At 36.4% G+C, this 17,418-nt stretch overlaps 1 protein-coding gene across 3 annotated transcripts in view; it reads left to right on the top strand.

Moving 5' to 3' along the window:
• The window catches only part of VIRMA (vir like m6A methyltransferase associated), a 59,846-nt gene that overhangs the window by 36,429 nt on the left and 5,999 nt on the right, over positions 1-17,418 (top strand). For 2 of the 3 annotated variants that reach the window (XM_040261061.1, XM_040261063.1), the window contains 9 exons: positions 366-448; positions 2,656-2,749; positions 2,892-3,436; positions 3,955-4,190; positions 4,642-4,894; positions 6,909-7,126; positions 12,742-12,874; positions 15,965-16,117; positions 16,576-16,736. In XM_040261061.1, coding sequence (XP_040116995.1) covers positions 366-448; positions 2,656-2,749; positions 2,892-3,436; positions 3,955-4,190; positions 4,642-4,894; positions 6,909-7,126; positions 12,742-12,874; positions 15,965-16,117; positions 16,576-16,736 — 1,876 coding nt within the window. The remainder of the gene's footprint in view (positions 1-365; positions 449-2,655; positions 2,750-2,891; positions 3,437-3,954; positions 4,191-4,641; positions 4,895-6,908; positions 7,127-12,741; positions 12,875-15,964; positions 16,118-16,575; positions 16,737-17,418) is intronic. The other variant, XM_040261062.1, reaches the window with a different exon arrangement.

Here is a 17,418-nt window from a genome sequence, read left to right on the forward strand (position 1 = left end):
TGGCCATTAATTTTATAATTGTTTTAATGTTGTAAGTTGATTGCTGTAGAAAAATTCAGGTTAGATAGTTCTGTTTAATCGTATAAACATTTAAGTTTTCAGAAGCCAAATAACTAAGAGTGATACCTTCTTATATCTAAACCAGTATAGTACGACATTTACATTTCATTTTAAGGCTTGTTTAAATAATTTAGACACATAATTCTATATAAAATTCACTCCATTGAAATGAACATGGATTTTGCAATCTGAAAATGTGGCTTTTCTCTGAAAAAGAATACTTTCACTTCCTTTGTTATTAAGGCTTGTTTATACGGCTTTTATTTTAAAATATTATGTTGTAAATTACTGTTTTCATTTTTAAGAACTTGGCAAGTGGCTTGAACCTCTGAAAAACCTTAGATTTGAGATTAATTGCATCCCAAACCTAATTGAATATGTTAAACAGGTAAGTAAAATTTAAAAGTATCTTGATTTTATGGAATTGTGTGGTAGTATGTAGTAATGTTGTATTAAATCACTTGTATAGATAATGTAGTTACGTATGCTTGATTGATTTACTAGTCCTGTGGGTATAGATTGGTAGTGGGTATAGATGGATATGTAATTGTGTGTATACATGAACACAGATGCCCACAACGATATTGCTTTCTATTGCCAGATTCTGTCCTGTTTTTTTTCTTCTCAAATAAGAATAATATCACCTACCATTTTGGTGACATTTACAAAAATGTTTTAAAGTTAAATGCTATGATAATGTGATATATAATTGTTTTACTTAAACTTTCTGAAAAAGAATTTCCTTCAAACTTTTTAGGTGAAAATTGGTAAGAGTTAATTCTAGATAATTGGAATGAGGACTAGTTCTGTTTGTTCATTTGGGATGGTTAAATTACTTCAATCTACAATTGAAGTAATTCATGAGAGTTGAAAAATCATATAGTTCATAATATTACAGTTGAAAAATTCATATACAAATCAGGTAATTCAAAAATTTGTTATAATCAAAACATTGTTAGTTGGGGAAGTTTAAAAAGTTTTCTTTGCCCCTTAGTTGATCCAGTATGTATCATAGGATGAAGGACTAAAGGTGCTCTTCTTTTTTTTAAAAGTGCTCTTCTTTCTAAGTGCGTTTTTTAAAAAAGTGCTCTTTTTTTTTTTAAGGTGCTCTTCCTTCTTTTTTCTTTTAAAATGATGCATAAGAAGTTTTAAACTAGAGGGGCAGAATGGACCTTGAATTATCTCTTTTTCCTCCATCTCCCCCTAAGAGTACTTTTACCTCCTATAATGCCATCATATTCTTCTGTTCTTTATTTTATGCCTCAAAGATGATCTAGAGTTTTTTATTATATTGAATCTTTTATTTAGCCGGGGTACATTAGTGTCCTGTAAATTTAGATGGTCAGGTATTTAGGGTACTTGTGCATAGTTAGAAGAATATATTAAGTATCCAGTAAAATACCAGAGGACTTGGATTAAAGTATTTAACCAGTAAAAAGTTCAGTGCTAGAAATTTGAATTGCATGTTGTAATTAAATGTTTTAATTTTTATGTAAATCCTTGTCCTATTAAGTATGGTTATTATAAATAACTCTCTAAGGTGTGCTAAAAAACAGCTGATCTAAGACAGAAATGTCACTCTGTGACTCCCTGCTGCCTTAACTTGTGGGATAACTGAAAGGCAGCAGGAAGAAGTTAGAGGGAAAGATAACCCAAGGTGGGGAAACGGAAAGTGAAAGTTACTCGGTCGTGTTCGACTCTTTGCAACCTCATAGACTGTGCAGTCCATGGAATTCTCCAGGCCAGGATACTGGAGTGGATAGCCTTTCCCTTCTCCAGGGGATCTTCCAAACCCAGGGAGCGAATCTAGGTCTCCCGCATTGCAGGCGGATTCTTTACCGGCTGAGCCACAAGGGTGGGAAACATGAGGAAAAGGGTTTTCTTATTTTTAGGTTTCTCCTCTGAGGTTTAAAGGCTGAAGTAGTAACATTTTAAAGTGGTATTTCTTCCAAGTTTTTTAAACCATCTATATGCTGCTCTTTGAAAATTACAAAAATAAAGCAGCTTAAGTGTAACTATTTGTTGCCAGGAAAACATAGCCTGGGCAGGTGCTAAGGACATAGGTAACTGTATTTCTTCTTTCTCTCTTCATGCCCCAAATGGCCATCATAACTAGATTCCTGTCGTATTTGCGTTTTTTGAAATGTATGTTATGTAGTATTAAACCACTCCCTGATGCCTCATCAATTTTTAAAGAGGTTTTAGTACCCACAGGGCTCTGTAAAATCAGAATCCTTGCTTCCTTTCTGGAAAAACGGATATATAGAAAGAGTATCCAAAAAGGAGCTATTTTAAATTCTTAACACAGAGAGTTTCATACCTGTCTGTATGTAGCCTTTGTTTTAGTCAGTACTTTTTAATATACTTGTATCAGCAGTTATTCATTTTATAAACATAATGTCACATATGATACAACATATGCCAAACATTGCATAACCTTTAAAACTTAATTAGCTTTATTCATGTTTTAAGTGTACTAAGGAAGTTTAAAATGATGTAAGTACTTAACTTGAAACTCCTATTTTTAACCAATGCCTTCTCTGGGTCTGATAGGTAATAAGAAATTAAACTTTCTGTTCATTTTTATTTTTGAAGAATACTGATAACTTGATGACCCCAGAAGGAGTTGGCCTTACTACTGCCTTGCGTGTTCTCTGTAATGTGGCCTGTCCTCCACCCCCTGTTGAAGGTAATGTGGCTGCTATACTTAAAAACTATTTTTTAAGCCTGGTGTAAATATCATTTATTAAATAAAATATTCAAAAATCTTAACCAGTGATTAATATTTAAGTAATTAGTTTTTTTTTTTTTCCTCCCTTATTTATGTAAAGGTCAACAGAAAGACCTGAAATGGAATCTTGCTGTCATTCAGCTTTTTTCTGCTGAAGGAATGGACACCTTTATTCGGGTGCTGCAAAAATTGAACAATATTCTGACTCAGCCATGGAGGCTCCATGTCAACATGGGTACTACCCTTCACAGAGTGACTACCATTTCGATGGCTCGCTGCACACTCACTCTTCTTAAAACTATGTTAACAGAACTCCTGAGAGGTGGATCCTTTGAGTTTAAGGACATGCGTGTTCCTTCAGCACTTGTGACTTTACACATGCTCCTGTGCTCTATCCCTCTCTCAGGTCGTTTGGATAGTGATGAACAGAAAATTCAGAATGATATCATTGATATCTTACTGACTTTTACTCAAGGAGTTAATGAAAAGCTCACTATCTCAGAAGAGACTCTAGCTAACAATACTTGGTCTTTAATGTTAAAAGAAGTTCTTTCTTCGATATTGAAGGTTCCTGAAGGATTTTTTTCTGGACTCATACTCCTTTCAGAGCTGCTGCCTCTACCATTGCCCATGCAAACAACTCAGGTATCACTTCCATATAACATGCATCTTATAAATGATGGCAATAACACTTTTTAAAAAACCAGTGGTTTTTCTTAAAAAAACAAAAACAAAACCCCCTCATCTCCTTCCCCTAAGAAGGACATAAAATACCTGGATGAGGGTGAGATAAAAACTGAAGCAAGTTGGTCATTAAGGAAACATGGGAGTAACATTTTAAATAAAGTTTTGTTACTGTGAATTGTATTATGCTGTTACGTATACTTGTACTTTTGTTGTTTTTAAATCCTTTTCCCGTACCATTAACTAGGTTGCTTCATCAATGGACTCTGCTCTACTGACTGCTAACCTGAGAACAATAAGATTTTTTATTAGATGCATTGAATTCAAGCAAATGTTTAATTGTACAACAGAAAATTAAATGTTTTAAGCATGCAGTAAAGATGTTCTTTTCATAATAGTTCTTCCTGAACAGTTTCTGTGATTGTAAATAAATATTTTAAAAAAAAATCTAGTACACACACATTATACTTTTTTAACAGGTAATTGAGCCACATGATATATCAGTGGCACTCAACACCCGAAAGTTGTGGAGCATGCACCTTCATGTTCAAGCAAAGTTGCTCCAAGAAATAGTTCGCTCTTTCTCTGGCACAACCTGCCAGCCCATTCAACATATGTTACGGCGTATTTGTGTTCAATTGTGTGACCTTGCCTCACCAACTGCACTTCTGATTATGAGAACTGTGTTGGATTTGATTGTAGAAGACTTGCAAAGGTATTTTCATTTTGCACTAAAAATTTTTTTCCTCAAGGTATTTTTGACACAAATATTAAAAAAAAAAATTAACTTAGACTTTGGAAACCAGGCTTTAGAATGAGCAGATAATATGTGTACATATAAAATATAACACAGACACATGTATATGTGAATATATAAAGGTAAATTTTGATTGAAAGCTATTATTTTATGTGCAAGATACCTTGAAGTATTTCAGGTTTTGAGGTGCTGCCAAAGTAAACTGTGAAGTACTCTGATTTAAGAAAATATGTTACTGAAAACCCAAATTTACAAAATTTTATAGTAATTGTAAAATTCCAGAGTTGTCATACCCAAGGAATGAAATTTTTTACATAAGATTTGTATAGTATGTGTTGAAAAAGCAAATTACTAAGTAGTGCCTTAAAATCAAGAATTTTGTTTACTAAATGTGTTGATTTTATTTCAGCACTTCAGAAGATAAAGAAAAACAGTATACTAGCCAAACCACCAGGTTGCTTGCTCTTCTTGATGCTCTGGCTTCACACAAAGCTTGCAAATTAGCTATTTTGCATCTAATTAGTGGAACTACTAAAGGTGATGAAAGATACGCGGAGATATTCCAGGATCTGTTGGTTTTGGTGCGGTCTCCTGGAGACAGTGTTATTCGTCAGCAGTGTGTTGAATATATCACATCCATTTTGCAGTCTCTCTGTGATCAGGTATTTATAGTTATTTTTATAAATTCTTTGTGGGTGTACATATTATTTAAAAACATCTTCTGATGTAATTCTTGGCTGCTAACAAAAAGATCTCATCTGTTTCATTATTCATATTATTGTTTGGGGGGATATCTGACCACTGAACCAACAGTAAAATGATTTGGTGCTACATAACTTTCTTTGACCTTGTACATCACATGTTTCTCTGAAGAGGTTTTCTCATTTTCTTTATGAGATACTGTCTTTGGATATTTATTCTATGTGCCGTTGTATTCTTTGGGGTTGGTTATATCTGGTAGTTTCATTTTCTTTCCAATTATATTCTGTACCAATTCGTTCTCGAATATTGTAGTTTTGTGATTGGTTGAATTAATACTATATTTTTTTGTTTGGGCTTTTTTTTTTAATTAAAAATTTTTTTTTAGCCGTGCCTAAAGGTATGTGGGGATCTTAGTTCTCCAGCCAGGAAAGTGCAGAGTCTTAACCACTGGGATGCCAGGGAAGTCTTTGCAACTTTGGAAGGCATCACAGGCTGCTACAGTTTTAGTGTGTTTCAGGCTACTGTGCTTACAGATGTTGACTAAAAGTAGTAGTACTTCTTCCTGCTGTTCCTATTATTGACTTCTAGTTTGTAGTTCCATGAGTTAATGAGAATTGCTTTAGCTTTTAAAGCCCATTGTTGCAGGGATCATTGTAGATTTCTATGCCTGATAGAATTTTAGCTTGTCAAAATGCTCCTACTATCTAATTAATCAAATGTGATTTTTCCAGGCAGAGTATTTTTAATAGGATCCCATATTAGAAGATTTGGAGGGAGGGCATGGCAGCCCACTCCAGTATTCTTACCTGGAGAATCCTTGTGGACAGAGGAGCCTGGTGGGCTACAAGTCCTTGGGGTTGCAAAGAGTCAGACACGACTGAGTGGCTAAGCACACACGTATTAGAAGATTACCTTTTTCTAGCTAAAAAAAATAATCCAGTTTGGTTACATTTAACACTCAAGTCAAGAAGGAACATTTTTTGTGTGATTTGTTTTCACAAAAAGGAGATCTGGTAGAAAATAGTTTTGGACCTGGTAAAAAGGCTGTTTTAAGTCTTTATACCTCAGAATGTCCAATCAGCTGGTATTTGTTTTATAATTAATATTGAGTTGTATGACCCTGCTGAGTAACAGTTTAGCATCCTAGCTGCCCTGATCACATAAACTTCATTCTTGGCTGGCTTCACCTAGTTGTATTTCCTTTCTATTCAAGCTTTGTTTTATAGTTTTAACCCAGGTTGAATAGTGGTTTCCAGTGTGTTGAAGTGGTTAAAGGTAATAACACATACCTAAAAATGTTTCTATAAAGTCTGCTTTACTTCTGTAAAAACAGTAGTGTGGGTTTTTAGTTATTGTTAGGTAAACTTGCTGGCATTGAAAAACTTGAATTTTAGATGTATATAAAAATGAGGGGAAAATATTGGAAGATTGTGCCTAAATGTTTTTTTGCTCCATCCATTTCTTTTTGTGATGTTTTAAATTCAAGTATGGATATATTTAGTAAAATTTATTTCTCTGAATGCTTTCTTTATAAATTTAAAAATATTCAGATGACTAAATAATATAATAATTTAAAATATTTTCATACCCAAAGTACTAACCTAACCATTTGAAGATAGAAACTACACTTAGTATAAGCGAGAAGGAAAATTTTTTCAAAGAGATGTTCTTTTAAAATAAGAATACTGTGAGTCAGGTTCTGTTGCCAAGTGGTCAGGTGTCAGTCTTACAAAGTAAAAACACTGTGAAGCAGATTCTTTAGGTGTGTGTCCTTGTATTAACCTTTATAGCAGGGCAGAACAACTCCTTTGTATTTAATGTGTTTCAATCTGTGTTTGGGATGGGATAATAACTATAATATTTTGATCACTACTAAGTATTAATTGCTGTGTATTTCAGAAATAAAAGCTCGAAGTGATAGTGACAATCATTTTAAAAAATTGTTTTTTCCCCAACTCCCCTCCTCCCTCACAGGACATTGCACTAATTTTGCCAAACTCTTCTGAAGGTTCTGTTTCTGAACTGGAGCAACTCTCCAATTCTCTACCAAACAAAGAACTGATGGCCTCAATCTGTGACTGTCTCCTGGCTGTGGTAGCTAACTCTGAGAGCAGTTACAGCTGTTTACTGACATGTGTCAGAACAATGATGTTTCTTGCAGAGCATGATTATGGATTATTTCATTTAAAAAGGTAATGTTTTATCTAATTTAATTCTCTTGCTTAATTGCTAAGTCGTGACCGACTCTTTTGCTGCCCCATGGACTGTAGCCTGCCAGGCTCCTCTGTCCATGGGATTTCCTAGGCAAGATTACTGGAATGGGTTGCCATTTCCTTCTCAAGGAGATCTTCCCAACCCAGGGATTGACCCCGCGTCTCCTGCGGTGGTAGGTGGATTCTTAACCACTGAGCCACCAGGAAGTGGTAAAAATTTACTATTTTCTTGTATTTTAATCCCCCCATACTAATTAATTCATAGATGTTGTAGAAGGTGGAAGGTATGATTTCTTTCATGTAGAGAAATTTTGAATTTGTGGAAAAGATTCATTAGCAATGAAATGTACTAGTAATAAAATCTTTAGGTAATGTAAATTGAGAAGGAAATCTTATCATTCCAGAGTCATTAATTCAGTGCTTGAAGATACTTGTTTGGTTGGCATAGACACCTCTGGTTCTTCAAAGATGATGGTAGTGTGGTATTCTGGACTCTGAAGCTGAGGGTGCTGATTCTGTGTCTTTTATTCTCTAGAGGAGTGGCTGATCTGCAATGGATTTGAAATGATGTAAATCTCATGCTGCTCAGACTCTCAGGTGTAATTTCTGCTTCCCGTTGCTAGCCATGCCCTCGTCTTTTTCTTCACTAGGGAGATAGATAGCTACTACATAGTTTCCCTGGGAATTTGTAGAAGTATGTAGGATTATGAGATAGAAAGGATTAGGCAACATGTATGTGTGCCTCTCATCAGTTCTTACAACATTGGTTGAAAACGTATGTTCCAGGTAGAGTGCTTGGTGCTGCTTCCTATCTTTCCCCCGGCTGAGCCTGTCTTCCTGTACTCTCTCTCAGTTAATGGTACCTGCTGAACATCCAGCTTCTCCCCTTGCCACCTCCCAGTCTTTCGCTGAAGTCTTTAAATTTTATTTCTTAAATGTCTTTTTTTCCTATTGCCCAGATATTTACTGTATATCCTTTAAAACTCATATACTACATATCCAATTAAACTTAACTTTTTAAAAAAAGCTTTCCTTGGTTCTGGGTTAGGTGCTCTCACAAATACCCTTTGCATACCGCTTCCACAGCATGTTATGTGACGTTGTTGGCTCTGCTAGGTTCATGTAACTCATAGTAACCTATTTGCTTTTGTTTCTTCAGCTTGGATCTTTCTGCTGAGCTCCATGTAACTCATGTATCTATTTGATGTCTCTACTTAGCCATCTAATGGGCACCCAAGCTGAACCAAAGCAGAGCTCTTGATATTCTTGCCTCAGACACATTTCTGTCTTGCTTAACTTGGTAAATGTTAAACGCAAAGATTCTTGCTGCTTCTCTTTTCCTTTCTCCCTGCCTCCAGTCTGTCAAGAAGTCCAGTTCATTATGTTTTCAGAACATCCTGAATCCGATCGCCTTTCTCTGCCTCTACCGTTAGTGTGCTCTCGACTGTATTTGCCTATATGACCCATTGCGAGAGCCTCCAGTCTTCTCTTCTTACTTCTAGCATTGTCCCCATAAAAAATATTTCCTTAGCGCTCAGATTGATCTTTTTAAACTTAAAACAAGGTATGTGTCATTATTATTTTGCTTAAATCCTTCTGTTGGCTTTCCGTTGAACTGCAAATAAAATTCAAACTTGATCTCTGGGGCTCTTATACAGTCCAACTCTTGCTTATCTTTCTGACTTTTCTCATAGCTCTTTTATCCTCTCTTTGGCTCCCTGTCAGGCTCATTCCTATTTCTAGACCTTTTTTTTTTTCTTTCCTAAAGTGCTTTTTCCCTAGTTTCTTCTAGGACTTATTTTTTTACTTCACTCAGGTATCTATATCAGTATATTTCCTGCCTAAATGCCTGCCTAAAATGCGTATCCTGTGTGTCCCCATTCTTTATACCCCTTTATATTTTGACATTATGTCATATAGACTTACTGCTTATTTGGTTGTCTCCCTCAATAGAATATAATCTGCACAAGGACAGGGACTGTCTTTTCTTGACTCTACTCCCTCCAGCACCTAGAAACCTGGTTCATAGTAGGCATTATGAAGGAATGTTAGAGTCATTTAGTTCACAGATATTTGTTGAATGCCCTCCTCTGGGCCAGACACTGCTCTAGGTGCTGGAGATTTAATAATTAAAAAAAAAAAAATCCCTGTCTTCTTGATACTTTCATTCTATTAGAAGTAGACAGATGATCAACATGTAAATAAAACACACAGCGTGTTTTAAAACAACATAAAATAGAGCAAAGGAATGGAGAGTGCCGAAGTGAGGGTGAGAGTTGTCATTTGAAGTTTGAGGAGGTAATCAGGGACGTCCTCACTGAGAAAGTGGCCCTTGAACAAAGAGCTGAGGGAAGTGAGTGAAACATGTTAACATGCTGGGGGAGAGCAACTGCATGTGGTATGCCTGACTTGTCTGAGAAAGGGCCTGGAGACCGTGGTGGTTGCTCTTGAAGTGAGTAAGCACATTGGAAAATGACAGGGCCCTGGGTCAGAGAGGTAGTGGGTAGGTGAGGGAAGGGCAGGTCATCAGGGGCCTTTAGAGTTACTTATAAGGGCCATTGTGGGCTTCCCTGGTGACTCAGATGGTGAAGAATCCACCTGCAATGCCAGAGACCCAGGTTTGATCCCTGGGACAGGAAGATTCCCTAGAGAAGGAAATGGCTACCCACCCTAGTATTCTTGCCGGGGGAATCCCATGGACAGAGGAACCTGGCAGGCTATGGGATCACAAAGAGTTGGACACATCTGAGCGACTAACATACACACATACACGCAAGAGCCATTATGAGGTTTTGAGCAGAGGTATAGTGTGATCTGGCTTTTTAAATAAATCACTATATCCTCTAGTCCTGAGACAGCCCTCACTCAAAAAAACTTTTTTTGAGATGATTTTAGACTTTCAGAAAAATTACAAAATAATAGTACAGAGCTCAGATACACCCTTCATCCAACTTACCCTTATTCCTGTCCTTATGTTGATGTCTTGAATAACCATTGAATATTTATCAAAAGTAAGAAACTAAACTTGACATAATACGGTTAACCAAAATACAGAACTTGCTTAGATTTTACCAGTTTTTCTAGTAATGTTCTAAGTACATCATATCAGGAAATATATCTGCATTACTGATGATACCAACCTTGATCACCAAACTGAGATGCTGTCTGCTAGGATTCTGCACAGCAAACGTACTAATTTTCTGTTTTTAAATACTAAACATTTTGAATAATATACTTCAAGACAATGTAAATGTCCTATTTCTACTTAAAATTTTCATCCAGTCATTTTACTGTCCATCAATGAATCTTGGCACATGTCAGTTATTACTGTGGTGTTTTAATGTGTGTGTGTGTGTGTGTGTGTGTGTGCATGCACACTCAGTTATATCTGACTCTTTGCAACTCCATGGACTGAAGCCTGCCAGGCTCCTCTGTCCATGGATTTTTCCAGGAAAGAATACTGGAGTGGATTGCTGTTTCCTTCTCCAGGGGATCTTCCCGACCCAGGGATCAAGCTGGTGTCTCCTGTGTCTCCTTCGGCAGGCGGATTCTTTACCAGCTGAGCCATCAGGGGAAGCCCATGGTGTTTTAATAGTGATTTCCTATTTTTCTTATTCCTTTTTCACTTCATTATCCTCTGTAAGGATGAATTCATCACTTTTCCCCATTTATTTACTTATGTGGGTATTTATATCCATACAGACTTGTGGACGTTAAGTTTTTTTGTTGTGTACTAATTGAACAGTATGTCATTATTTATTTTGTTGTTCAACTTACATCACTAATTTTGGTTTTTCTCGTTGACTAGGGCTGGGAAATATATGTGTCCTAACTCATGCATTTACCAAAAAAGTCTACATTTTTTTTTTCCATCTGTTTATTGTATGTATGTATTTTAAAGGGCTTCCGTGGTGGCTTAGATGGTAAAGCATCTGCCTACAGTGCAGGAAACCTGGGTTCAATCCCTGGGTCGGGAAGATCTTCTGGAGAAGGAAATGGCAACCCACTCCAGTACTCTTGCCTGGAAAATCAGTATTTTGATTCTAACACAGTATCAGAGGGTGGATTCTAACTTTCCCCCTTTATTTGTAACCTCATCCATGTTTTGTGATATACAGTTCTGTGGATTTTGACTGTCATGTATCTACTATCACATGCAAAGCCATCACCCTAGCAGTCTAGTGTGCCACCCTTTTATAGACAACTTTGCTACAAGTTGAGTGACAAAATACCAGACTTTAGTATTGCTAGTTTACTTTTTAAATTGTAGACATTCTAAAGGGTATGCAGTGGACCCCAGTTTTTGATAGGCCATCTAAATAAGAGTCATTCTCTTAAAGTTATAAAAGTAGAGGCTAGTAATTGGTATAATCCAGTTTTTAACCCAAGCTTTTCCCGTTGATTGTACTATCTCTTTGTTTAATCTCATTCGGTTCGTTGTGCTTTGTCCGTTTCATTATTTTTATAAAGTTCTCATGAGCACGAGTCCTATCTCTCTCCATTTTGTATTGCTTTATCCAAGTCTTGAACTTTTATTTTGATCAACTAAGAACTATGTAAACACATAATTTTAGCAGGACTATGTATTGTCATGATTTTGGACACATAGCATGATTATTTCTTACACTGAAACCTCTGTGTAAGAGATCGGTAAATTGTGGGCCACAGGCCAAATCCAGCGTTTACTGGAACATAGTCAAAATTTATGTGCTGTCTACAGATGCTTTCCCACTACATTGGCCGTTGAGTAGCTGTGACTGAGACTACTGTTTTGTATAGAGGGCAGACTGAGTTCTGTATAACCCTGTAAAACCTAAAATATTTATCATTAGGCCCTTCATATAAAAAGTTTACTGATGCTTACTTTATACTTTTGGTTTCTTTCTGTCAGATTACAGTGTCATAAAGATAACCATCCTTTGTAGTTATTGTATAGTTAGGCTTTCGAGCGGAGAAGGCGATGGCAACCCACTCCAGTACTCTTGCCTGGAGAATCCCAGGGACGTCGGAACCTGGTGGGCTGCTGTCTACGGGGTCGCACAGAGTCAGACACGACTGAAGTGACTTGGCAGCAGCAGCAGGCTTTCGAGACAGCTATAACTTCCTTATGTTAGAGAAATCCCCAGGTTATAAAAAAGTGTTCTAAAAGGAACCTGCGAATGTGTTTGCTAAGTTTTGTAGCTTTGCTATTTGGGGGAGTTTTTTTCTTTCTGTGGTTTTAAAGTTGGTGTACATGCATACCTGTCGTGTCCAGCTCTGTGCGACCACATGGACCATAGCCCGTCAGGCCTCTCCTCTTGACTCGGGGAGCAGACCTGGGCCTCCTGCATTGCAGGCGGATTCCTTACCACTGAAGCTATGAGGGAAACCCTTTTGAAGTCTGTCTTCTTTAAAAGGAGATGTCAACTATAAAAACAAATGCTTTGTTACATGGTTTGTATGACAGATAAACCAAAGTACTTTTTTACTCTTGTTGAAACGTAACATTTTAATTTACTAAGTTTTGTTTGTCAGAACTGAGATAGTTCATTTCTCATGCAAGATTTATATGCTCAAATTTTAAAACATTGCATCTCTATTTTCTTTATTTACAGTTCTTTAAGGAAAAATAGTAATGCTCTGCATAGTTTACTGAAACGAGTGGTCAGCACATTTAGTAAAGACACAGGTGAACTTGCATCTTCATTTTTGGAATTTATGAGACAAATTCTTAATTCTGATACAATGGTAAGTGTATATATATGTATTTGGTATTTCTCATATTTACAAACTTATGCATATGTTAAAAAAAATCACTTGGGTTCAAAGTATCTTGGAATGATGTTACTTGGAACTTGGAACTTAAATACTGTTTTTTTCATATGTCCTCACCCCACTAAAAGTACGGGGTTTTGATTTATAAAAAAAATAGATCGTTAAGAGTAGCATTTATTAGGTGTCATTCTTAATTCTTTCAGCTGTCTGAATGTGCTTTCCTACTGCGTTGTGGCTTCCATGGTTTTTGACAGTAAATCACTTGTTAATCTTTTATCAGTTGAGTCACCTCTCTTACTGCTTTCAAGATTCTTTGTTTTCAGCTCTTGATCATGTGTTAAGAGTGGATTAAGTTTGTTCTACTTGGAGTTTGTTGAGCATCTTGAAAGTGTAAATTGATGTTTTTCATCAAATTTGTAAAGTTTCTAGTCACCATTTCTTTAGATATTTTTTCTCTTTCTTCCTCTTCTGAGACCCTTTATTATGCGTGTTTTGGTACTCTTGATAATATCTCCACAAGCATCTTTTGAGGCTGTGCTCATGGTTCTTCATGTTTTTCTTTCTGTTCCTTAAAATGGATAATCTCAGTTGACTGTGTTCAAGTTCACAGATTCTTTTTTTTTTTTTTGCCAGCTCAAATCTGCTCTTGAGCCCCTCTAGTGAATTTTTTGTTTGACTTATTGTCCTTTCCTACTCCAGAATTTATGTTCAGTTTTTGTATAACTCTAGCTGTCTATTGATATTTTCTTGCAGAGTGCTGTATCAACTCTCTTTCCAGTTTTTCCTTCCAAGCATTTACTTGTTTGGTACATTCTGAATAGTTCTGTATGAGTTCATAACTTCCTAAAGCAGACAGCAGATCATATCACTCTACTCTCCAATAACTTCTGGTGTCTGTAGAATAGATTCCAGACTTTTTAGCATGGCATTCAGGACTATTCACTGTAGGGCAAAAAGCTACTTTTGCAGCGGCTTCTCCCTTAGTGGGAGGTGCCATCCATAATCTCCTCTACTTAAATGTATCTCCTTGGCCACACTTCTGTTAGTTTGCTGTTTTCTCTCTGTCTCTCTCCTGGTCAAACTGTCATCTGCTTATAGTACCTATTTGAATACAGCCCAATTTGCGAAGCCTGTTAATATTACTTTTCTTTCTGTATACTTCACATCATGTTACTGGATTTCTTTTTATAGATCATTTATTTGCCTACTTAGCATTTCCTCTTCCACTACCTGAGTGTTACATCACTTAGGTCAGAGACCGTGTCTTACTGGCTTTTTCCTAGTGTAATTGCATAGTGTCTTCTATAGTTTAATAGCTAAAGCGTTTGACAAATGATTATGGAGATTTGAAGTGGTATCACATATTTGACAGAATTTTCATTTTCCTGAAATCACTTTGTAGATTATCATTTAAAAAAGTCTCCTTAGAAATTCTTTTACTACTTTTCACAGTAATGTATGTGTATATTTATTGAGAGAGCAATCTTCAAATTAAGCTAAATTTGACTCTAGATTTCCTAAGGCTGTTTTTAATAACAAGTAGATAAGAATTTAAAACGTATTTGATTTTGTTCAATTTCTGTTTATAATAATGAAGAAGCAAAGTAGGAGGGAGAGGTGAAATTTTATATCCTTCCAAATATTTTATTTTTAAATTTTATTCCAAATATTTTAATTCATTCATAGTTTTTCTCTTTCAAAATTTGATTACTTTATTCTGCCTTTCCTGACCTTGAAAAATAATAATCATTATAATGTTTCCCTGGTGGCTCAGATGGTAAAGAATCTTCCTGCAATGTGGGAGACCTGGGTTTAATCCCTGGGTCAGGAAGATGTCCTGGAGAAGGGAATGGCTACCCACTCCACCATTCTTGCCTGCAGAATTCCTTGGACAGAGGAGCTTGGTGGGCTGTAGTCCATGGGGTCACAAAAGAGTTGGACATGACTGAGCAGCCAACATTTAACATATACTTTTTGATTCAGCTGTACTGAACTTCCCACCTGTTTAAAGTGGTATGAATAACTGAGAAAAGAAGTCAGATAGATGCCTTGATAATTTGTAATCTCATTAATATACTTCTTTCTATAAATATATTTAGTCTGTTAATTCATACATCTAAAAAAAATAAACTATAAGGTAGACCATCATCAACATATCCTTTATCACCACTTCCAAACAGAACAGGTAAAACCCTTGTAGACATATGGTTTATTGAATTTCTCATTAAAATTCCATGTCCTCTTCCTTAATGTCATGTAAATGACTCCTTAGTCTAGTGTTTACTGAAAGGAGCAAGTGTGCTTCAGGCACAGTATCAGTTTGAGTGGAAATCTGTGGAGAATAATTTTCATTTAGTTTTCACTGAAATGTGTCCAGTTAAAGGAAAAATGGTAAGAGCTACAAACAAATTTTAATGTTACTGTTAACTTAAAAATACTAAGTCCTGAATTGGAAATGGTGGGACCAATATTTATGTTGAGATGTATAAAATAGGGCTGTGTTCTAAAGATTTGAAACTACTTCAGTTTTCTTTCATGTATGACAATATGGATGGATTTATTTTCATGAACTGAGATTTGCTTTGTGTGGTGAATTTTTTTCTCCATTCCCACATTCACTTTATTATGTGGCATATTTTTTAAAGCAGAAAATGATAACTTTATGACTCTGTAGACAGCACATAGTCTTAAATATATGGTTACTGTTTTCTTTAGTTGTTTGCCTTGTCTCCAGAAAAGGAAGTTCAGCTCTTTTTAGCTGTTATAGCAGGTGTTTTTATTAATTTGAGTATCAATTAGTATATTCTGTTTCCTGCAAGTGCCAGTGTGTTTGTCATTGGATACTTTTGTTGAGAAATGTGTTTACTTGTTTATTTTCTGAGTTGTAAAGAAAACCTTGTTTCGGCTTTGAGCTGACTAATTCTTAAAACCAGCCGTTTGTACTGATGTAAAAACCAAAACGCTGAGGGGAAGATTGCCGCAATCTTAAATATCTGAGAAATTTTGGAAGCATTTTTGCAAATTTCTCTGCTCTCAAATTTAACTTGTGTGTGACATTTACAGGGATGTTGTGGAGACGATAGTGGTCTCATGGAAGTAGAGGGAGCTCATTCAGCACGGACGATGAGTATTAATGCTGCAGAGTTAAAACAGCTTCTACAAAGCAAAGAAGAAAGTCCAGAAAATTTGTTCCTTGAACTAGAGAAGCTTGTTTTGGTAAAAAAAAAAAAAGAAAAACAAAACAAAACAAAAAACAGAAACAAAACCAGCTCCTTCCTAAGACATACTTTCTTCTCAATTTGACTAGTACAACTTTTCCTAGTGACTTTTAAAAATAGTGAACTCTCAGTTGGGTGTTTATACTCTGAGTTAATGATTTGGAGTGAAGTCCTCCATACTATTATGAATTTTAAGGAGTATATGAAGGCAGTACTTTTTGAGTGATCTATTGTTTGAATGCAGAGTGCCCCCTGATACCATTACTTAGAAATAAAATGGCAAGTGGTTTTGGTGTTTGTTTTACTTTAATATGTATAATATTGCTAATTTCTTGATGGTGGTCCAAATTTCGTAGTAATGTAATACCGCCTTTTCTACTAAAGAGCCAGTAGATTATGGGCATACATGTTCAGGTGTTACCTGCATTTTCTTATTCTGCTTTTGTTTGTATCTAGGAGCATTCAAAAGATGATGACAGTCTGGATTCTCTGTTGGACAGTGTGGTTGGACTTAAGCAGATGCTAGAGTCATCAGGTGATCCTCTACCTCTTGGTGACCAGGATGTGGAACCAGTACTTTCAGCTCCAGAATCTCTCCAGAACCTGTTTAACAACAGGTGAAACAAGCAGTGTTTTGTGGTTGGGTAATAGTGGGAAACATGCAAATGGCTGGGATCTAGAAGAGGCCAGCAGATTACTTTCTGTAGGGGCTTCCCAAGTGGCGCAGTGGTAGAGAATCTGCCTGCCGGTGCAGGAGATGCTGGAGACAGAGTTCGACCCCTGGGTCAGGAAGATTTCCCTAGAGTAGGAAATGGTAACCCACTCCAGCATTCTTGCCTGGAAAATTCCATGGACAGAGGAGCCTGGCGGGCTCCGGTTCACGGGATCGAAGAGTCAGGAACAAGTGAGCACACGGCACAGCCCGCACACGAGGGCTGGTGAGAAAAAATCTAGACTTTGCAGGCCAAGCTCAGTCTCTGTTGCACACACTTCTGTAGGTTTCTGCTTGTTTCTTTTGGTTTTCTTTAAAAAGCTTTAAAAATGTGGAACCCATTCCTAGGTTGCAGGCTGTACAAAAGCAGGTTGGCCAAATAGGGTCATAGTTTACTGATCCCTGGTTCTAGAGGCTATGGCTCTTGATGTTTGGAGCACTGTCCTTCTAGAGATAATGAGTGTTTAATGTGGTGAAATTATTCTCTAAATTTAGAAAAATTGCACATTGGTATACTGTTATAAATTTGGCTTTTTGGAAAGAAAGCTAGGTTTCTGTTTTATTTTATTGAAAAATCAAAATTTGTT

Source organism: Oryx dammah, unplaced genomic scaffold (assembly GCF_014754425.2).
Source record: "Oryx dammah isolate SB20612 unplaced genomic scaffold, SCBI_Odam_1.1 HiC_scaffold_19, whole genome shotgun sequence".
Taxonomy (NCBI): Eukaryota; Metazoa; Chordata; class Mammalia; order Artiodactyla; family Bovidae; genus Oryx; species Oryx dammah.